Genomic DNA, 24,555 nt, shown 5'->3' with positions numbered 1-24,555 from the left:
AGGATTAAGCAAAGTTTAATTCTTAATTTCTGTGAGATTTGGATCTATTTGTTTCTGAGAAAAAGATTCATTAAGCATGCACATGCCAAATCATTAACATTTCATTTCTTCCACATTTTCCCAAATATTTATGTCTTCATATTTTTATAACTACAAAGTTCATCTGATTGTTTCTAAGTTTAAAAATAAATATCAGAAGAATACAAACGCAAAAATTGTTTTAAACTGCACTCTAAAGTTTTAACTCCACTATAGACACACCTACACAGACACATGACATCATTCTAGGAAGACTGCAATATGGAGATTTGAATTTCAATACAAAGATCTAAGAATATCTGTTGATAATTCCCAACACATCCTAAGTCTGCTGATTAAGCTATTTAACCTTAGCAATGCCCTCCCAAATAAAGTTTATTTTGAAAATAAAGAAGAATATGTCATCAATTTCCCCTATCACCTTAAAAAAAAAAAAACAAAAAAACAAAAAAACAAAGGAAGCCAGGCATATCCTGTAATCCCAGCGGCTCAGGAGGCTGAGGCAGGAGGATTGTGAGTTCAAAGCCAGCCTTAGCAAAAAGCGGGGCACTAAGCAACTCAGTAAGATCCTGTCTCTAAATAAAATACAAAATAGGGCTGTGGAGGTGACTCAGTGGTCAGTTGCCCCTGAGTTCAATCCCTGGTTCCTCGCACCCCACCAAAAAAAGCAAAGAAAAAAGAAATAAAGGAGGTTTCTTCTTTAAAATATACTGAAAAAATCATGTATTTTATATATCAAAAACTTGAAGACAACTAAAAAAAAGTGTACAATGAATCAAAATGCATTCTGCTGTCATACTGTTTTACACAGATTTAAGATTTTTCTAACACTTAAAATTTCTAAAGTACATACATCAAAATGTGATTAGATAATACATCAAAACACAATTGAGCTGGGCACAGTGGCATACACCTGTAATCCCAGCTACTTGAGAGGTTGAGACGGATCATAAATTTGAGGCCAACCTGGGCACTTAACAAGACCCAGTCTCAAAAATAAAAAATAAAAAAGGGCTGGGGATTTAGCTCAGTAGTACAGTGTTTTCCTAACATTTATAAGGCCCTGGAATTGATTTCCAGCACTGGAAAAAAAAAAAAAAAAAAAAAAAGATTCCTTCACTGCCTACATTGACTGTATGCAAGAAGGACAACACTTAAAGACTTTCATCAATTAATAAAAACCCTTTATATCTTTATATTTATCAGAAACTTAGTATGTTACTTAACAATTACCTTTTCTGTAATAGGGAAGAGAAGTAACACTGCACAGACTGGTCTTGGTACCATGCTAAGGAGTTCAGGATCCATTCCGTAAACATCGACAAACTGCCAGTCAGGATGTAGACCTAATTGTTTGAGAAACTAATAAAAGAAAGGGGTAAAAAAACAAACAAGCATTAAAATGTTAACTGGTAAAAGAAAAACCAGCATAGCATTAACGGGGAAGTGCAATGATCAACATGTACATACTACATATCAAATATATAAAAGGGAACGTAATACAAATATTAATGATGCCCAATAAGGATGTGGTAAAGCAGCATATATCAAAATACCAAGTATACATCATAAATACATGTAGTCTCTACTTATCAATTATACCACATCAAATGTGAGGGGGGGAAAAAGCAGTAAATCATTCTTTCCATGAGTAGAGTGGGATGAGACAGCAATTTATTTATCACATAACAAACATTTAAAATTCATAGAATATGAAACAAACTTCTTTTCAAAATCTATTACTTTGAAATTGAATATAATAAGCCAAATCTTAACCAAATACGTACAAGTTGGCTTGACTGATATGTTAAACTCATTTTCAATCCCTGATTATTTTCCCCCCAATATCGGGAATTGAACTCAAGGGCACTCTACCACTGAATACATCTCAAGCCCTTGTTATTTTCTATTTTGAGACAGGGTCTCGCTAATTTGCTGAGGCTGACCTTAAATTTGTGATCCTCCTACTTCAGCCTCCCAAATCACTGGGATTACAAGCTAGTACCACCACACCAAGCTCTAGATAACTTAACAAGCAATGTAGTCAATTAAAGAAGCTCTCTGGGCATGAAAGAACTTACAGAATGAGAGAAAATCTTTGCCAGCTGCTCCTCTGACAAGAGATTGATATCCAGAATATATGAGTAACTCAAAAACTTTACCACCAAAAAAACAAACAACCCAACCAATAAAAAAGCAAGAGAATTTGGAGCTAGGATTGTGGCTCAGCTAGTAGAGTGCTCACCTAGCATGTGCAAGGCCCCGAATTCAATCCTCAGCACCACATAAAAACAAAATAAAGGAGGCTAGGGCTGGGGAATTGGCTCAAGCGGTAGTGTGCACTCGCCTGGCATGCGTGCGGCCTGGGTTTGATCCTCAGCACCACATACAAACAAAGATGTTGTGTCTGCCGATAACTAAAAAATAAATATTAAAATTCTCTCTCTCTCTGTCTGTCTCTCTCTTTAAAAAAAAAAATTAAAAAATAAAGGAGGCTAGGATTGTGGCTCAGCAGATCACTCGTCTAGCATGTGCGAGGCCCTGGGTTCGATCCTCAGCACCATATAAAAATAAAATAAATACAATAAAGATATTGTGTTCAATTACAACTAAAAAATGAATATTTAAAAAATAAATAAATAAAAATAAAGATGTGTCCAACTGCAACTAAAAACAATATTTAAAAAAAAAAAAAACAAGAGAATTTAACAGATATTTTCCCAAAGAAGAAACACAGCCAACAAATATATGAAAAAAATGTTCAACATCTCTAGCAATTAGAGAAATGCAAATCAAAACTACACTAAGATTTCATCTCCAGTCAGAATATCAATTATCAAGAACACAAATAATAATAAATGCTGATGAGAATGTAGGGGGAAAGGTGCACTCATACATCACTGGTGGGACTACAAATGAGTATAACCACTCTAGAAAAGAGTATGGAGATTCCTCAAAAACTAGGTATGGAAACATCATATGACCCAAATGTCCAACTCAAAAGAACCAAAATCAGTATACTATAGTGATACAACCACTTCAATGTTTATAGCAGCATAATTCACAACAGTCAGATTATGTGATCACTCCAGATGCACGTCAATAGATTAATGGATCAAGAAAATGTGATATAAAAACACAATGGAGTTCTACTCAGTCTCAAAAGAATAATGAAATTATGGCATCTGTCAGTAAATAAGAGATGGAGAACATCATGCTAAGTGAAATAAGCCAGACTCAGAAAATCAAGGGTCAAATGTTCCCTCTCATATGTGACAGCTAGAACAAAATAAGGGAAAGAAGATGGCAGGAGGAAAGGGGTAGGGGATTGGATATCATCAATATACATGAATAACTAAAAAAATTTACCACCAAAAAAACAAATAATCCAACCAATAAAAAAGCAAGAGAATTTGGGGCTAGGATTGTGGCTCAGCAGTAGAGCACTCAATGGAGAAGGAGATCAAGAAAGTAGGAGGAGGAATGGGAAAGGGGAAGAAATATGGAATGAATAACAAAATCCCATTATATGCTTCTGTAAATATACCATAGGAAATTTCACCTTCATGTATATGTATAAAATACCAATTAAAAATAAATAAAGGAGCAAATGGAAGATCAGTAGAGTAGAGAAAGGAGACTAGGCAGAGGGAGCCAGGAAAGAAAGGGGTGGGAAGCAGGGACTGAAATCAAATTCCATGTATATAAGATTTTGTCAAAATGAACCCAACTACTATGTATAACTGTAATGCTCTAATAAAAAAATTTAAGACCCTCTCTTGGCAGAATATGCTCAACATCTATTACATTCATAATTGCATCAAGTCACATACAATAGTCTGGGCCCTGGAAATCAATGGATAACCTATATTATATTCATTCTTCACCTGATTCCTATTCATGTCTTCAGATTTAATAAAGTTCACTAACACACTCCAAACTATTTTCCTTTCCCTTCTCCAAATTTCCTACTTAAAGTCCTTTTCAATAGTCAATTTTATCCAGTAACCAAAAAGAATAAAAGCTGATTTCAAACTCAAGGGAAAGAACTCTTTTTAATCCCATTGCTTAGTAATGTACCTGGACAAACCAGAGATACTGAAACTATATTTCTTGAACTAAACTAAAAAGTATATATGTCTATTTTAATATAGATAACCTAGCTAGTCATCTCTGAACATGTGTCAGTTAGGCTTATGTTAATAACTAATTTTTAATATATTTGTTTATTTTATGTTAATTAAAGAGGTAAACAAGACACACTTGGCTCTTAATCTAAAACTTAGCATTCATTTAATCAACTCTGAATACTACCTACAAAGGAGCAGTGGCTCTAAAAGGTACCATTAAAGAAAAATATCACAAACCCTGATTAGAGAATTTAAATTTATTTGCTAATTTTTTTGTATGCACAAAGTCATACTATTATAAAGTTATAAAGCAATATTGTTCACATGACAGCATAATTTAACATCTGTGGTGCAAATTAAAAACAACAAACATTTTAGTGAAAAAGTAGCCTGGAAAAAATTGGTTCAATTATTGAACAATAAAGGGTCTTCACTATAAATCTACTCAATATCAGCCAAAGATAACAAGTATGCAAGATTCAGGATCTAAAGAAAGCAACTGTAGTGAGACTGATTAGTATCAAACTGAGGACACAATGAATAATTACTTAGCATATTTATCATAAATTTTAACCTTTTTTAAAACTTTTTATTTCTATCACCAATCAAAGAAATTCAATTCAATAAATATCTATTAAGTACATTAGTTACATCCTCAGGCTCCAGAATGCCTTAAGTTAGACATATTGGAAGTCATCATGAGAATAAAAAATAAAAGCACTATCAAGACTAACTGTCCCTGGAATTGGAAAGAAAAGGTAGAGAAGAGTATTCAACTTTTACCTCTCATTTAAAAAAAAAATCATGAAAATGTTATACTTTTATCAGCCTGCCTTTATTTGTTTATTTTTATGTGGTTCGAAAGATCAAACCCAGTGCCTCACACATGCTAGCCAAGTGCTCTGCCACTGAGCTACAGCCCCAGCCTTGAAAACCTGTGTTATTTAAAAGGAAACATGTGTTTAAAATTATCATGTGAAAATTTAAGAAAGTTAAGGAAATTTTCTAAAATGGTGTGAACCCAACTTTTTATTTTCTAATATTTTAAAAATGTGCTATTTTTATTTCATAATAATTATATGTAATTTGTAAATTATATATCTATATATGACACTAGTCTTCTGGATTTTCTGTCTGAAATACTGGGTAATAAAATAACAAGAAAATTTGACTGATTAGCTTACTGAATTTTCATGTTTCCACAATTATAGCCAATTGAGAAACATAATTAATAAAATACAACATGTGTCACTGAGGAATTTTTTTAGTCCACTTTTCTTCCCCTTGTGGTATAGAGATTAAATGCAGGGTCTTGTGCATTGTAAGCAAGTGCTCTACCACTGAGCTACATTCCCCAGCCGTATTTTTTTTAACAACTATTTTAATTTACAAAGTAATACCAGTTTGCAAAAAAATAAATAGAAGGACATCTATATATTTTGTGGAGAAGGGTACCAGGGATTGAACTCAGGGACACTTGACCACTGAGCCACATCCCCAGCCCTATTTTGTATTTTATTTATAGACAGGGTCTCACTAGGTTGCTCAGTACCTTCTTGCTTTTGCTGAGGCTGGCTTTGAATTTGTGATCCTCCTGCCTCAGCCTCCAGAACCGCTGGGATTACAGATGTGTGCCACCACGCACAGCAGTACCCTATTTTCTAACTTTAGTCACAATGAACTCTTAAGAGTTCTATAAGAATTATCAATTTCCTCCAGGTTTTTACATGCAACCTATCAAAAAATTGTTAGTTCCCCCCCCTCATTTTTGGGGTGAAATTTAAATAACAAAAACTGATTTTTAAAATTTTAAAAAGTAGAAGAATAAAATTCACTTTCCTTTCCAATTTATCCAAAAGCCACTTTATTTGTGTGCTTTTTTGGGGAGGGAGGGTTTTTTTTTTTTTTTTTTGTGCTAGAGATTGAACCCAGGGCCTCCCACATACTAAGCACATTTCTACCACAGAACTCACCCTCTGCTCTTCTTTGGTCTTTATTAGTCTACTCATAGATTCTTCCTTGCTACTAATTCATTAATGATTTAAATTATGACAAAAATTATACTTATATAATAACTGTTTCATATTTCTACCAGTAAGAATATACTAGTAGTAACTGCTGAGTGTAGAACAAGAAGAATAACTAATAGTTAAATAAGGAATTGCAGCTTGGAAACTAGCACCCCCCACACACACACACGTTTTGTTATTGGCATGTAATCATTGTACATATAACAGGGTTTTCTGCATATTTGTACATGCATATAATATAACAATATAATTTGGCTGATATCACTTGCCAGCACTTTCCCCCCCAAAAATAATTTTAATGGACTGAGTAAAACACACACACACACACACACACACACACACACACACACACACGGAAATTATTTAAGCCCAGAATGAGGAAATACTATAAATATTTTATGAGGGAATTAAGAAAAAAGGTTTACTTTACTGCTACAATGGACTAACTACAAATTGTCAACAAGAATGATGCATTGCTAGTCTGCTTTAAAAGAAGCTTCATTCAAGGAAATGTAATAGCCTACTATACTGAACAAAGATGATGCAGCATGAACTATGATATCAGTTCTGGGAGGCATACTTTATAAAGGTCAGTGACCAAGAGAAGGCAGCCCTAAGAAAGGTGACCAGGAAAAAGGTTTTGGAAGACATCAGAGTTGAAAATTATAGGCATGTTCAGGCATCACTTAAATTATTGTGATCCATAACCCCAGATATTTTTAGCAATATCAAAGAAGAGCAATTAGATTAACTCTGTATGGTTTCAACAGGAGAACTGATTATCAACTAGAGGAAGTTATGGTAAAGCAGATTTTGTTTAGGTATAAGAAAAAAATATATAATTCTTCTAATTATATATTATTTTCATTACTATAATGAAAAAATTAAACGACCTTAGGAGACAGAATGCTGCTCATTAAAATATTCAACCAAAAATTCATACATTAAAAATAATTCTGGGAGGCCGGGGCTGTAGCTCAGTGGTAGAGTGCTTACCTAGCATGCATGAGGCACTGGATTTGGTCCTCAGCACCATATAAAAATAAACAAATAAAATAAAGGCATTCTGTCCATCTACAATTACAAAAAAAAAAATTAAAGATAATTCTGGGAAAGATTTTCTAGAGCAGGAAAACAGCTTTATGAGATCTACCTGTTGAGAACCCCCTATGAACCAGGCACTATTCTTGGTACTTCAGAAATGTCCCTGCTCTCAAAGACCCTGTATTCTGGTGGTAAACAAGATAAACAAGTAAACATATAAACAAACAAGATAATTTCACAAAGTAGAAAGCATTTTGAAGAAAATAAAAAAGACTGGATGATAGTACAAATTTGAGGAGGATACTTTAAATGTTTTATCAGGAAAAGATCACTGAGGAGATAAAGTTGAGCCACAGATGTCAGAAAAGAACCAAGCATGAATCAATCTAGACTACAATGATTCAAGAAAAGAATGAGGATGTGCAGACTCTGAAACAGGAACAAGCTCCTCAGTCAAGCATTGGCAGAGATGGAGAGTACCACTTCATCCCATCACACGATAAGCTTGCATTGTATTCTAAGGATAAGCAGTGGGGAAGACCATTAAAGTATTTTAAGCAGGGAATCACAAGATGTAATTTGCATTTTTAAATAGCCATTTTGGGTGTTTTAAATCCATGTGTGTGTTTTAAATGTGTACAGAGAACAGGGAGGCAAAAGGAAAGGCAGAACTAGTAAAAAGGCTACCATAATTGTCTAAGCTAAGGATAATGGTGGCTTGCATTATGGTAGCTGAAATGAAGAGAATGGACAGATTTGGGATAGATTTTGAAAGAAGAGTCTATAAGACCTACAGATCAATTGGATCTGAAGAATTAGAGGAAACAATTAAAAACAGCTAACATTCATGGAGTGCATGTTTTGTACCCAGACAATGTTTTGCACATTTTATATTTAGTAGTATGTTTAATCCTTATAACAATCTTACAAGATTAGGAGATATTGTTAGAAATTTAAAAATTGAGGTACAAAGAGGTTAAATAACTATCTATCGTCTCAGAATTAGTATATGGCAGAGAGTTTTAATCCAAGAAATCAAATCAATATACTATGATCTCTTCAAAATAGCACAGTCACAGAAGAATCAGTGACATCAACTGGAACACTGAAGAGATGATAGTACACTTAAAAGATTGAGGAAGAAATGGATTTAGAGGGAGGTAGGAAGATTAAAATCCTGATTTTTTTCCATATTAAATTTGAGATGTCTATAAAGCATCCTGATGGAGATATCAAAGAGGTAGTTAAATACACAGTTTCCAATTCAATGGGGAGGTCAGGGTTTAGAGGAACATGGAGTCAATATGTGATAACTGATGGTATTAAAGCTATATAACACAAAACATCACTAAGGAAAAAGTGCACATATAAAAGATTAGTAGTCAAGGTTGAAGCCCTGAGGAGCTCCTCAAAAGGTAGAAGGGAAATGATCTAGTAAAGAAGATAGGAAGCAGGGCTGGGATCGTGGCTCAGTTGGTAGAGCTGCATGTGTGAGGCCCTGGGTTCTATTCTCAGCACCGCATATAAATAAATGAATGAAATAAAGGTCCATCAACAACTAAAAAAAATAATTTTAAAAAAGAAGATAGGAAGCAGTAAGAGAATTAGGCAAAACAGAATTATTAGAAAAGCCAAAAAAAAGGATGCTAATTCAAGATGAATGGAGTGAGCTATACTCTACCAAATGCTGCTGATAAACCAAGAAATAAGATGACAGAACAGTGACCACTGGATCTGACAAAGTGGTGATCACTAGTAAATCTGATAACAGTAGTGACTATGAAATGATGGGAATAGAAGGAAGCTAGATAAGAGTGAATACAGAGGAAAAAAAGAGAGAGAGATGAGGAATAACAACAGCCTGAACAATTCTTTGTTGAAAGTTACAAAGCAGGGAAACAGAGATCAAGCAGGAACTAGAAGACAACCAAGAATTTTTTTCCAAAGATTGAACCCACAAACTAGAGAATTCTATATGTTTATGGTAACAATCCAACAAATGACCTCTATTCTACCCTAAATAAAATTATTGTGCTATAAAATACATTTATGTTCCTTTGGATATTATGCTAGGAAATGTTACCCTCTCAATAAAATCACAATTAGACATTATTCTAGAAATTATTCAATACTAAAAATAATTATTTCTAAAACAATAGTATTTTTTATATATATATATGCACACACACACAAATGTGATATATACTATATATAATTTGCTGCTCTATACATAAATCACACACAAAAAAATCACATGGAAAATCTAGTACGGCCGTATCTGACATATGATAGTCCATACAATAGACTCTACTTCTAAAAAGAGTTACAATTCTTTTTTTATATTTAAAAAAAATTAGTTATAGATGAACCCAATATCTTTATCTTGTTTATTTTTATTTATTTTTTATGTGGTGTTAAGGATCGAACCCAGTGCCTCACATGTGCAAAACAAGCACTCTGCCACTGAACCATAACCCCAGCCCCAAGAGTTACAATTCTTGATGCTTAATCATTTGTAATTTTTTGTTAGCATCAAGCTGCTTTTACCCTTTTAAATACATATGTAAATAAAGTAGAACTTAAAATGTTTATAATTTTTTATCACTTTACTGATTTTCTTCTAAGTAAGTTCCCATATGTGGCATGACAAAATACCTTAAAAGGGGTTGTGAGCATACTAACCAATAAGAGAAGTCACTGCTTACCACATCTACTGAGATACATGATTACTAGCTCATGTCTAACAATTAACATGTTGACAAGTGATGGCCATTCCTATATAACACCAGGCATTAATACAGTATAAAACAGTATTTGCTCAAACTAAGAGTTAGTAATACATGCAACTACCAGAGGTAATAGGGTAAGATCAAGTAAGTTTCCTGATCCCATTAGGCTGAGAAAATAAGAATGGGGATGAATATTGTTATTGGAGTTTATTAATTCTTCAAATCTTAAGTCAGTTAATTCAATTTCTTTTTTTTATTGGTTGTTCAAAACATTACATAGTTCTTTATATATCATATTTCACACTTTGATTCAAGTGGGTTATGAACTCCCATTTTTACCCCGTATACAGATTGCAGAATCACATCAGTTACACTTCCACTGATTTACATATTGACATACTCATGTCTGTTGTATTCTGCTGCCTTTCCTATCCTCTACTATCCCCCCTCCCCTCCCCTCCCCTCTTCTCTCTCTACCCCCTCTACTGTAATTCATTTCACCCCCTTGTATTATTTTTCCCTTTCCCCTCACTTCCTCTTGTATGTAATTTTGTATAACCCTGAGGGTCTCCTTCCATTTCCAAGCAATTTCCCTTCTCTCTCCCTTTCCCTCCCACCTCTCATCCCTGTTTAATGTTAGTCATCTTCTCATGCTCTTCTTCCCTACTCTGTTCTTAGTTACTCTCCTTATATCAAAGAAGACATTTGGCATTTGTTTTTTAGGGATTGGCTAGCTTTACTTAGCATAATCTGCTCTAATGCCATCCATTTCCCTCCAAATTCTATAATTTAGTCATTTTTTAATGCAGAGTAATACTCCATTGTGTATAAATGCCACATTTTTTTTATCCATTCGTCTATTGAAGGGCATCTAGGTTGGTTCCACAGTCTTGCTATTGTGAATTGTGCTGCTATGAACATCGATGTAGCAGTGTCCCTGTAGCATGCTCTTTTTAGGTCTTTAGGGAACAGACCCAGAAGGGAAATAGCTGGGTCAAATGGTGGTTCCATTCCCAGCTTTCCAAGAAATCTCCATACTGCTTTCCAAATTGGCTGCACCAATTTGCAGTCCCACCAACAATGTACAAATGTACCCTTTTCCCCACATCCTCGCCAGCACTTGTTGTTGTTTGACTTCATAATGGCTGCCAATCTTACTGGAGTGAGATGATATCTTAGGGTGGTTTTGATTTGCATTTCTCTGACTGCTAGAGAATATTGTTATTGGAGTTTATTAATTCTTCAAATCTTAAGTCAGTTAATTCAATTTCTATTCACTTTCTATTCTCTGTTCTGCACAGGACACATTGAGAATAAAGAATCACAAAGATTTGGGTTAAAACTAGCCATTTCTTAGATGTATTTTATAGTTATATGAAGGTCATCTAGGAATAAGGCCCATTAGCACTAAAATCACAGAATGAGTTTCCAGTTATATAAGCTTATATGTCATTAAAACAATTGACAACACTATTTAGAAACAGTCATTTAATCTATTAACAGTTTTTTAATCGATTAATTGACTTTTGAATGGCTTGGAAATATAAGGATAAGCTACTCTTAGTTGTAATATATTATCCTTTTTTATTGCTGATGATATGCTCTTGGTAATTATTTTGAGAGTCTGGGAACATTTTGTTGAAAACTTTTATACCCATATTCATGAGTGATATTGGTGTATACTTTTTTCTTATGGAATATCTAATTTTAGTGTCAGGATAGTGCTGGCCATAAAATGGGTTGAAAAGTGTCTCCCCACTTTCACGTTCATGTAGAATTAGTATTATTTGTTCCTTTAAATGATCATCCCAAGAAAAGCATAAAAATTATTTGGAAAAAATGAACATTCATTGATTCATAATAAAAATCTCAACAATATAGGAAAAATTGGGAACATCACTATCTAATAAAAAGCACCTACTAAATACTTACAGCTGGCATATTTAATGAATGTTTAAATGTTTTCTAAGTAAGATCAGGGACGTGTTTTTCTCCATCGTATTCAGCTTTGTACATGCAGTCCTAACCAATGGAACAGGGCAAGAAAAAGAAAGACATACAGAAAAGGAAGAAATAAAATCATCTATTACCTGGGCATGATAGCACATGACTATAATCCCAGCAACTTGGGAGAATGAGGCAGGAGGATCACAAGTTACAGGCTAGCCTGACTAAGTGAGACCCTGCCTCAAAAAATAAAATGGGCTGGGGTGTAGCTCAGTGGTAAAGCACGAATACCACCCCAAACAAAAAATCTTTTCATAAACAACATGATTATCTACATAAAAATACCAAGGCAGTTATAAAAGTGGAAGGGCGGCGGGAGGGTTGAACTAATAAGTGTATTTATCAAGGGAGCAGGATACTAAGATATTTTTAAAAATTAATGTCTACATATAACAATGGACAATTCAAAATAGAAATTCTAAACAGTACCATTAACGGCAGCAACAAAAAACACTAATTACATAAGTATAAATCTAACATGTTGAAACTAAAAAACACTGATAGAAATCAAAGATGACCTAAATAAAAGATGAGATACACCTCCTTTATGGATTACAAGACTCAATATTATTAAGACATTAACTTCTCCCAAAACACATCTATAGATTTGACACAATCACCATCAAAATTTTTTTATAGGACTTCTTATAGAAATTGACAATCTGATTCTAAGATTTATATGGAAAGGAGAAGTAACTAGAAGCCTGAACAATTTAGAAAAAGAACAAAGCTGGATTCATAATATTTGATTTGAACACTTGCTATAAATCAAAACAGTGTGGTAATGATAAAAGAACAGATACATATATAAATGGCGCAGAAAAATGTCCAGATATACGGTAAACTAATTTTTCACAAAGATGTAAAAAAAGTTTTGGATTTGATCTGAAAGAAATATGCTTCTTTCCTATGGCACTAAACCAGAAATTGCAAATACAGATTTCTTCAGCCTTAAGATTTTTCTCTTGGCAAAGGGGACAAAGTGTATTAGTGAAAAAATGATCAACAAACTTCAATGAGGGCTGGGGGGACAAATGAAAATTAACATCCATAGGAAAAGATATTAAAAGAATATTTGCTAGATTTTAAGTTTTCAATATTTCTAGGTTACTAACAAGATAAAAGTTGTGGTAATAATCACTTCAAAGGAGTATAATAACCTAAATAAGAAGATAATTATGCTTATATTATGTTAAAGCCTATCTACTTTCCTTATATAAAGAATTTTCTGCAAGCTTTGAAAAACAAGAAATAATTATTAAAGTACATGATGAATCTTTATTCCTTGGTGATAAGAAAAATTAAGGGTAAAGAAGAGTATAGCACATGATAAACTAAGAGGGTAACATAAAGTAAACAAGCTGTTGAGAATGAAATAAATAGGAAAAGAGAAGACACATCTGAGTAAATCAAAATTTTTTACCTTATAGCACTTATTCTTTTAATTGAGTGGCTGGAAGATGTTTCCTCTTCCTCCCCAACCCCCACTCATCAATACCCAAAACAGTCTTCAACAAGAGTGGCAGATGGCAAATGATGGTGTGGGAACTATTGAACTGTGCTTCCAAAGGCATGAAAAGTAACTAAATGTCCAGTTTCAAAAGCTTGGAAGGGAAAGGGGGCGTGGCAGGAAAGAGAAGTGACCTGATGGGGCAAGAGAAGATGATTGGAAGATGATTTCATAGTGCAGGAGGTGGATGAAATTACAAGGACTGGGTGGGCGAGTTTACAGAGCTTGGAGTCAGGAAGTGTTGGCAAATTAGTCACCCAGAAAGTACCGGAGTAGGACAATTATGGAATCGGCACTAGCAGGAGGCGAAACGAGGAGGAAGAGCAATTGGAAAACAAGGTGAGTCCCTCAAACCTGAGCCCGAGGCCCCAGGAAACCAGATGCCCGGGAAAAGGACTAGCGGAGGGGCTGAGACGCCAGGAGCATCTCCAGGAGCCAGGTGGCAGGGAGACAGCCTGAAGGGGAGGACCCGCCCGCAGCCGAGTACGAGGGGCTTCGCGGAATTCAATCCCAGCATCCTGGGGAACGTGGAGGTGAAGTCTAGCAGCTAAGCTGGCCGAGAAAACAGAAAGGACTCCGAGGTCCAGGGCGACAGACACCTCACTCACCTGGTTGGTGACCTGAAACGAAACAGACAACACGACTTAGAGACAAACTGGCGCGGACTAGCTGCAGCAGCCCGCCTCCCTCTTCTCTTCCCGAGGCCCCCCGGCTTGGACCCCAGCCGTGCTCACCTCAGGATTGGCCTCCAGCGGCAGCCAGCGTTGGCCCTCCATGGCCGCTCTGCCCGGCCCCTCTCCAGTTCTGACAGCCACCGCCGCCGCCGCCGCTTCCGCCCCCGCGCGCCTTGACCTGGGACTGTCCAATCCGCCGCCCCGCCGGGGAGTGCCGAAGGACGAAGAAAAGCTCGACAACCTTCTCGCAACTTTATCACTCCCGGAAGAGCAAAAGCCCAAGCATTATATTTTAAAATGGTATACAGTATAAAATTAATTTCTTTAAAAGGTGTTATATCCCTATTTGAGAAAAACATAATCTGAGTCCACGGAGTACTCCCCTCAAACTTGGATTCTCCCTATCCCAACCGAGCGCTCGTGTTATACGCATGCGCCACGTGCTGGCCTGGGACCGCGTGTTCGCGGGTGCCCTCCCATTCTTGCTGGGTCAACCAGAGGCGCTAGGGGGCGCGCCGATGAGTCTTATTCTGCCAGGGCCGGACCAGGTCACAAGGAATCTGAAGGTAGCTAGGCTAGAGGACGACGCCCTTGAGCCCTGGAGTCGTGGCCTGGTTGCTGTTGCTGTTGTTTGTGAGGGTGCAGAAGTAATGCATTGGCCTTTTCTGCTACGCAGAGTGGTGTGTGTGTGTGTGTGTGTGTGTGTATCTATCCTCTTAGGCTTGACAAAAAATGTTGGAATACCATACTCAATCAGACATTATACTAAGTGTTGGGACACAGAACTGAGTATGCTACAGTGTAGAGTAGGTGGACAAGAAAATTGTCGCAATACAGCGTGATAATACAAGGCAATGATAGCACAAGGTTCGCTAGCCCTACAGGTAGAAGTGCAGTTAAAGGGGAAAAGGAGTGTCCAGAAAACTATCCTGGACACAGTGAATTCCTGGACTGAATCCTTTAAAAAAATGATAGACAGTAGCCCAGCAGAGAAGAGGGTACTCTGAAGAAGGGAATTGGCATTGTGGCTGCAGAGCCTGCTAAAATAAATGATATTGGTGATGCTAGAGAAATAAGCAAGGGCAACTGAAACAAGACATCTGGACTTCATCCTTATAACAGCAGGGAAACGCCAAAGGATTTTTTTTAATTTATTTTTTTTATTATAGGTGGACACAATAACTTTATTTTATGTAATGCTGAGAATCAAACCCAGTGCCCCATGTATGCCAGGAGAACGCTCTGCCTCTGAGCTACAGCCCCAGCCAGGAAACACCAAAGGATTTTAAGAAGCATTTTTAATGTCTCTTCTCCATGGAAGTGTAAATTCCGAAGGCGAACTGTAATGTCTTTTTTGTTCTTCATGTTATTTCCTCAGGACTTAACCCAGTGCTTATATATATACACATATATACGTATATATACACACATATATTACATATATATGAATTTATGTAATATATTCATATATATGTAGGGATGAATAGCATAATTAGATATATTGACTTTTTTTGTCAATAATGTGAAATTTTGCAAAAGATTAATGCTGAGAGAATAAAGGCAGTAGTCATGGAGCTATAAAGTAGCAGATGCATATTACAAAGCTCTTGTTCTACTCCTTGGTTGAGAAGGAGTCCTCCCTCAGTGATGATTCCAGAAATTTGGCCTGGGATTGAGTGAATATTACCACTCTGTACCCAGAAGAGGAAATTCAGGGAGAAAGGAGCAAGGGAAGAGGATAAAGATAATTTTATTATACTGAGCTTGCCTTCCTTGAGGAACTTCCAACTCTCCCATTCATGTTCCTATAACTACTGTTCTTCCATTCACTGGCATTTCCAGGCCTCGGCTCCTCTTTCTCCTTTTCTATCTGATAGATTGCTGCTGTATCCATTTAACACTGTGACTTGGTAAACCTGGCAATGTCCAGCTCATGATCATTTGAGTTGCATGGTCAGGCTCTCGGTCTCTACTAGGGCCCAGTAACATATCAGGGGCTAAATTTTCAAATGACTTGGTATCATAAGAAAAGCTTTGCTCCAGAATGCTGAGGTTCTACTATATGACTCTTTTATCAGGATTTGCCTAAGATTCCACATAATATCCTTATCTACTATAGACATCTCTCACACTATTGAGTCAAAGGAGTGAGACAAAGGGTCAAATAGCGAGGCAACTTTCATCTCAGTATGGATTGTCCTGCTCAGGAACTTTCTGAAACTGGCAATCTTCTAAGTCACACAATGAATGTGTTGGAGCTATTTTCCCAAAAGTGGTATACACGGTCTCTAAAAGCCAAAGAGACCCACCAAGTACTCTGCCATTTTCCTATTAATAAAGAGATAGGTTAGAGAGGTTGTCCTAGCATGCCCCAGAACTTTGGACACCTAAAACTTTACAAATGTAGCAGGCCTCTAATCTTAATATGCTTTAACTTCCACCTTCTGGCATTGAAGTACCTACCATAACATGAAGGGCAGTGTTTCTTCAACTTGAATGTACATGCAAACACCTGGTGAGCCTGAAATGCAAGTTTCTGATTCAATAAGTCTGAGATGGGGCCCAAGATTTGCCATTATTGGTGCCAATTTTTTAACCCTCCCTTTGTTCATAGTCCTTGCCATATAACTTTGGAATTTTTTCTACTAGGGGACAAATTCATTATTAGTGGGGTCTGCTTTTTGAATTTGCCTTATTAAAATATATCTAAAACTCAGGAATCAACATTCCCAGAACTTCTGCAGTCAACCACACATGCACAGAGTGGCAAATGAAAATTGAGGTTAAGCAAGGCCATACTCTGCCTTCTTGTTGCACTTTTCATACCGAAACTAGTGCCCATTTTTTGATCTATTTAGTGTTACATTTTCCTCATTTTTCTGCTTTTTGTAAGTGATTTCATGTTTATAAAGTCCCTTCTTGTAGTTCCCAAGCATAAAATATTGCCTACTGTTTCAAAGTATAAGAAAACTATGATGTTCCTTGCAGAGAAAATAAGTTTGTTTAGATAAGCTTATTATAGGCTTTGAGTTATGGTGCTGCCAGTCATAGTTTGGTGTTAATGAATCAACAATATATATTGTAACTTTAAAGGGAAATGCCCATAAAATAAGGTTATGTATTGATAAGCTAATGAAATGTGGACAGAGGCTCCCAGAATCTAAACTATTTCCTTAGGAACAATGGTTCTGTTGGTATGCATAATATCATCATAATGGAATTTTTTAATTAAATATTTTATAATTTTATAATAAATATTGTGGCATGCCTATACATACTGTCATTGAGACTTGCCATTTATTTATATAAATCCATGCACTTTCACTTTCAGTTGCCTTAGGAGTATAATTTTAAGGGGGGAAACTGGGAATTTAAGCCAGGGGTGCTTTACCACTAAGTAACATCCCCAAACTTTTTCTTCCTTATTTTGAGACAGGATCTCAGTAAGTTGTTGAGGGCCTTGTTAAGTTGCTGAGGATGGCAAGTTTGATTGCAAGATCAAACTTGCACTCCTCCTGTTTCAGCCTCCTGAGTTGCTGGAATTATAGGTGTATGCTACCACACCTGACAATAGCAATATAATTCTAATGGTTGCCAAAGAACATCAGGATTTATCATCATTTTATCACACAGTTTCATTTTTTTTCAGTAACTGATAAAACATATAACCTCAAAATTCAGTAGTTTCCATTCAAAGACAGAAGGAAGTTTTGACGTATTAATGTTTGATGCCTTGGGGCTGGGGATGTGGCTCAAGCGGTAGCGTGCTCGCCTGGCATGCGTGTGGCCCGGGTTCCATCCTCAGCACCACATACAAACAAAGATGTTGTGTCCGCCGAGAACTAAAAAATAAATATTAAAATTCTCTCTCTCTCTCTCTCTCTCTCTCTCTCTCTCTCTCTTAAAAAAAAGAACATCAAGATTTATCATCATTTTATCACATAGTTTTTCAGTAACTGATAAAACATACAACCTCAGAATCCAGTACTTTCCATTCAAAGACAGAAAGAAGTTTTGACATATTAATGTTTGATGCCTTAACAAGAGTACTTGAAACTTAGAAACTGCTATCTCATCCTTATAAATTCACTTTTTATTTTCTGAAGGATTTGGTAATTTCTTCACTCTTAAACTGAAATGAGCAACTATTTTGCTTTATCTATTATTAAAGCAAAAATCTGAGATTAGTTAAATTTAACAAAGTTAATTTAAACAAGAAAAGATTCTACAACCAGGAGGCATTCTGAACCAGTTGGTTCAGAATGCCCCATATCACCATATGTGCACATTACATTTTTTTGTAAGAAAAATCAAAGTGACATACCAAAACAACCTGATTAGCTGCAATTGGCATTTGACTTATAGGATGATGATATGTTTGCTTTATTTGGACATAGTTTTATAATTTTGCCACCTGTGGTTGGCTAATACTTAATCAAGTATTATTGGTTACAAGGGTAGACACTCTTAGGTTACAATTTGTCTACAGGTCAAGCTAGGGTATAGTTCACTATTTACAGAGGCCACTTTAGGTCAAACTTTATCACCCAAGCATGTAGACAAATTGAGGCCCAACTTAAACTGAGTTTAACACTACTCAAAGCTATCCACTTCTTTTTAAAAAATATTTTTTTAGTTGTCAATGGACCTTTATTGTATTTATTTATATGTGATGCTGAGAATCAAACCCAGTGCCTCACACATGCTAGACAAGCACTCTACCAGCAAAACCCCAGCCATTACCCACTTCTTTTGAAAATTGTAAATTATTTGGTTGCTTTGCAAGAAAACAGAATTGTGATCATTCCTCCAATAATCCATATCTGTTTCATCAATACAATTTAAAGCACACTGTTCTGTTTTCATGCCTATTTCTACAATGGATATTTTTGTTATACCAAATCACAGCATAATCTTTTTAAAGATAATCTGAATGGCAATTATACATAATAAGTATAGAGGCAGTAATAATCATGACTTAGTAGAAGTGTTGAAGAGCTATGACCACATTCAGGCACACCTGCAAAAACAACTGAGTCACAAGTGCTGCTTGGGTGAAGAAGCCATCTGATGCAACATGCAGTAAAATTTCTTGACGTGTTAATGTGAAAACGAGAACGTTTAAGAATTGGTGAAATGCAGTATGAATTTCATTTGAAAGTTTTCTAAATGCATTTTCATTAGAGGTTCCGATATAACTATTTTGCTTTCTTTATTGTTATTAATATGTGAGTGGGCCAGACTTTGCCCAAAAGCTAAGAATTTTAAGCCTTGCTTTAAGCTCTTTAAACCCTTAGGATGCAATATAAGTGATCATGTTTATTCCCAGTTGTACATCTTTGCTTATACTGTCCATTAATTGCCGTTACCATCCCACCACCATCACTATTATCGGCATCACAAAACACACACAAGCACTCAAAATTTTTTGTGTGTGTGATACTGGGGATCAAACCTAGGAGTGTTTTATTACTGAGCTGCACCTCAGTCTTTTTGTTTTTTGAGACAGGGTCTTGCTAAATTTGCCCAGGCTGGCTTTGCACTTGTGATCCTCCTGCCTCAGCCTCTGAGTAGTTGAGATTACAGGCATGTATCACTGCTCCTATCAAGCACTCATGTTCTTGAATAGCCTGGTGTACAACACATTCAGTCAGCAGAAAGCAACTGAAAGGGCTGGGGTTGTAGCTCAGCGGTAGAGCGCTCACCTAGCATGTGTGAGGCCCTGGGTTCAATCCTTAGCACCACATAAAAATAAATAAGTAAAATAAAGATATTTTTTTAAAAAAAGAAAGCAGCTGAAAAGGGTTTCAGTAGGTACACTGGGAATCTGGGATCTCTCTGAAATAAGATTGCAAACAAAATTAAACCAGACCATTGAAGTGCTAGTTAGCTTTTAGCTAACCGATGTCATGTAGCACTCCTGAACTCCAATTTTCTTATTTTTAAAATAGCTAGAATATATGATCTAGATAACTTATGGGCTTCTTTGGAGGATTGAATATCACGATGATAATAAAGCAGCCAGTATTTGTTCAGGAACTTGGCTATTTGCTTTACATACATAATCATATTTATGCTATATAAAAACCTTGAGACAAATAATAATAGCTCTATTTTTACAGATGAGAAGCTGACGCTCCAAAAGACTAACTACTGTAGTCACACAGAGAAGTGATGAAAGAGGGACTTAGATTTGGGCCTGTAAAGCTCCTAGCACTTCACTGATACTCTCTCCACTCTCTTAGTTTTATGGTGCTACTGTGAAAAATTACCACAACTCTACTTACTTAAAACAAGATAAATGTGCACAGTGGCACACACCTATAATTCCAGCGGCTCGGGAGGCTGAGTTAGAAGGATTGTGAGTTCAAAGCCAGCCTCAGCAAATAATCGAGGCGCTAAACAACTCAGGGAGACCCTGTCTCTAAATAAAATATAAAGAAGGGGTGGGCTGGAATTGTGGCTCAGTGGTAGAGCACTCGCCTAGCACATGTGAGGCCCTGGGTTCAAACCTCAGCACTACATTAAAAAAATAAAATAAAATAAAGGTATTGTATCCAACTACAACTAAAAAATAAATATTAAAAAAAAAAAAGGAGTGGGAATGTGGCTCAGTGGTTAAGTGCCTCTGAGTTCAATCCCTAATACCAAAAAAAAAAAAAAAAAAAAAAGTATCATTCTACAATCTGAAGTTCAGACTTCTTAAATGGCTATCACTGGGCTATACTTAAAGTGTTGGCAGGACTGTGCTTCTTTTGGCATCTATGTGGAAGACTCTGTTTTCTTTCCTATTCCAACTTCCTCAGGTGTCTGCATTCTTTGGCTCTTGGTATCCTTTTATATTCAAATCCATCAAAAGCCAGTTAAATCTTTCTCACACGGTATTACTCTGATGCTCTCTCTAACCAGTCTGCCTCCATCTACCACATTTAAGGATTCTGGTCATTACATCTACTCACCTGACTAATCCTGGAACATCTCCTTTTAAGACCAACTGATTAGCAACCTTAATTTCCCAATACTATGCAACATAATATATTTATAGATTCTGGGGATTGAGAAGCAGACATCTTTGGAAGGCTATTATTCTGCTTATTGTGTTCATTGATAGTATAGTAATATGTAAATATGTTTAGCGAATATTTGTTTTTGTTTCCTTAGCATTTTTAATCTAAGTTGTGTTACATCATCCTTACCTATATTTCCTATAGGTATATTTTTCACCCCTACTGGTGCTAGTGACTTTACCAATGACACAGTTCAACCCCTTACAGACAATAGGAGCCATGGAGCAAAAATAGTAATACATCACCCTAGAACAAATAGTTGTCCTAGGCTTGTGCATATGACCCAAGCTGGTTAATCAGTCTTTCTCTGAAAATTGAGATTGAAGGGTAGGTGGCTGCTTCTTTTCCCTTGGATCATGAACTGTAATTTGATCCCAGAGATGCTGGTGGTCATATGTTTATATGCACTGTTCCCCTTCCCCAGCAGCTCATGGAAAAATCTAAGAAAATGCAGCCACAAGATAAGCAGATGGTAGCTGAGAAACAGAGACTGGGCCCTTTGCTTTCAAATCTCACAATTCTGTTGTCTCTGCAGCACGTTCCATCCTTATATTTCAGAGATGGAAGCTATGAGACAATAATTCCTGCTATTTTGCTTATACTAGCTTGAATTGGATTTCTATCACTTGGCATAAAAAAGCCCTAAGAGGGCTGGGGTTGTGGCTCAGTAGTAGAGCACTTGCCTCATATGTGTGAGGCACTGGGTTCAATCCTCAGCACCACATAAAATAATAAATAAAATAAAGGTATTGTCTCCATTTACAACTAAAAAAAATTTTTTTTAAAACCCCTAAGATAAAAGCTTAAATTGAAGTATTTCTTGCTTCACATGTGTCAATTTTGTTTTCCCTATTACACTGTAACCTCTGAAAAAAGTTCATGACATAGTTCTGTAGACTTCCTCCTATGCATATAATAGTACTAGGTTTACTGCAAGACCACCATATTTTCTGATTTATATGTCCTACTTACATGTCATGAGATGACATTAAATATAAGGCAAAATATGTATTAAATATAAGACAAAAGTTATACTCATGCACCTTAAATTTTAGCATTTTCCTTAACACTATTCATAAAATTCATATTTTCCAAGTGTGAAACTTGTATAAGTTCTGATCTCTGGTAAGACCAAGGTCTTAAAAGTAAATAGTTTATCAGATATGTTGCTGGAATGTCCAGAGCACAAGATGGAGAGTAAGAATTGGCAGAGATTTCCTTAAATACTACTGATATTTTATTCTCCCTAAATTAGATCCATGGTTTTAGGAATGGGACACTCACACTGAATAATAAAATAATCAACAGTTTTAAGTGAATGAATGAAAAATAGAGAAATAATAAATATTAATTTTTAAAATATATCTTTTTATCTTTTTTAGAACATTTTTACAGTCAAAATTTGTATTGTGTGTTATATGCACACGCCCTGTGGAGCATAAATATGATGGCAGCCAAGAGCTAAGGGGAAAGATTTCTTGACAAATAGAACAAATTCACTGACCAACTGGATGTGCAATAGCGTTCTATCTTTTCATCTGAATTCCATAGGAAGGAAATCTTTTGATTATTTCAGGGACTATGTTCTCAAGCTAATTAGTACGTTTAATGAGAGCTTCATTCCAGATATAGTTTTAGTTGTTTTACATGAATTAACCAACATAATTCTCCAACAACACTATGAGTGGTGTTTGTAGTAGGCAGGATTCCAGAAATGCTCAAGTCTCAATAATTCTCATCCTCTGATTCTTTCTTTCTTTTTTTTTTTTTTAGTTGTTGATGGACCTTTATTTTATTTTATTTATATGTGGTACTGAGAATCGAACCCAGTGCCTCACACATGCTAGGCAAGCGCCCGACCACTGAGCCATGAGCCCTCCCCTGATTATTTCAATGAACACTAATCTAGGTACTTCTCTGAAGGAACTTTTCAGATGTAATTAAAGTCATGTATCTTAGTGTTACCACTGTTGACCGTGACGAGTCCTTGCTTCCCCAGTGTTGAAGAATAACACCAGAGAAGCACGCCGAGGCAAGGTCAGAGTGGAAATTAGAAGTTTATTAAAGGACAGCAGAAAAGACTTCTTCCGGAGGAAGAAGGGGACCCAAGAGATGGAATCCGTAGAAGTGAGGTTGTTTCCCCTTTTTATAGTTCTTTCAGTGATGGAATGTAGGTGGGAAGGCCCGAGGGATGGGACACAGGTGGGCCAAAGAAGTAATCTGGTCAGGAAGGACTTCTGAGTCAGCATCTTCAAGTTTGCTGGGGGCTGTTCATTAACACTTCTTTGGGATGGGCTTTGGACTTTTCCTGGACTTCGTTAACATTCCAAGAGTTGTTCAACTTTTCCCAGAATTAATTCTAAACATGGTCTCCATTTTGGATCTTACTCAATATTAGACCCGATTTACCTAACTTAACTGACTACCTAACTTTAAATCTGGCTTCATTAGGAAGGTTATTCTAGATTATTTGTGTATGTCTGAACTAAATATTTCAACCCTTAAACATAGAGAACTTTCTCTGGCTGGAATCAGATGTGGTAAAAAAAAATGCAGAGGAGAAATGCTGCAGAGGGAGAGATCAGAAAACACGGAGAGGTTTTTTTTGGCTTTGAAGATAGAGGCAGGGAGTACATGTCAAGAAAGCTGAGAATCCTCATCTAAAACCAGCAAGAAAACAAATGTACAAAACTGAATTTTTCTAACAATTTAATTTTTTTATTTTTTGGTTACTGGAGATTGAGCCCAGGGGAACTCTACTACTAAGCTACATCCCTAGCTTTTTTTTTTTTTTTTTTTTTTTTTTTTTTTTTTTTTTAAGACAGGGTCTTGCTAAATTGCCTTAAGTGGCCTGAAACTTGAGATTCTCCTGCCTCAGCTTCCCGAGTCATTGAGATTAACAGGAGTGTGTCAACAGACCTGGTTCTTTTCTTTCTTTCTTTTTAAATAACAATTTGAATCTGAAAGCATATTCGCCCCTCTAGCCTCCAGAGAGGAATTTCCCTCCATCATCTCACCAGTACATTTCTAGATTAGAAACCAGAGAGTCCTGATTACTAACTTCAACCACAGCACTTGATTAGATTCTGGTTGGGGGAAGGAATAACTTTCAAGAATAGTGTTGAGATGATCGGGAATTTTAACTTAGCCCATTTATTAGATAATCCTATTTTATCAATGCTAAACTTCGTGAATTGTTATTATTTAGGAGAATGCCTTTGTTTTAGGAGATATGCACTCAAGCATTGGGGAATGAAGCAGCCTCATTACTGTGTACATAAGCAGTGATAAAACAAGAGTGTAAATTCTTGACAGTGAATGTGGA

At 36.1% G+C, this 24,555-nt stretch overlaps 1 protein-coding gene across 2 annotated transcripts in view; it reads right to left on the bottom strand.

Moving 5' to 3' along the window:
- UCHL3 (ubiquitin C-terminal hydrolase L3) overlaps window positions 1-14,336 on the bottom strand; it is a 57,794-nt gene extending 43,458 nt beyond the window's left edge. The window contains exons 1-3 of one of the 2 annotated variants that reach the window (XM_081299093.1): window positions 14,224-14,280; window positions 14,098-14,109; window positions 1,273-1,401 (exon numbers count right to left, since the gene is read on the bottom strand). In XM_081299093.1, the coding sequence (XP_081155219.1) occupies window positions 1,273-1,401; window positions 14,098-14,109; window positions 14,224-14,265 (183 nt within the window). In that variant the 5' untranslated portion in view covers window positions 14,266-14,280. Of the gene's footprint in view, window positions 1-1,272; window positions 1,402-14,097; window positions 14,110-14,223 lie in introns of both variants that reach the window. The other variant, XM_081299094.1, reaches the window with a different exon arrangement.
- Window positions 14,337-24,555: the final 10,219 nt, after the last annotated feature.

The sequence above is a fragment of the Spermophilus citellus genome (genome assembly GCF_964194105.1).
Source record: "Spermophilus citellus genome assembly, chromosome: 1".
In the NCBI taxonomy this organism is placed as follows: Eukaryota; Metazoa; Chordata; class Mammalia; order Rodentia; family Sciuridae; genus Spermophilus; species Spermophilus citellus.
Note: the sequence above shows the minus strand (reverse complement) of the source record. Positions and strands in the feature narration are given on the sequence as shown.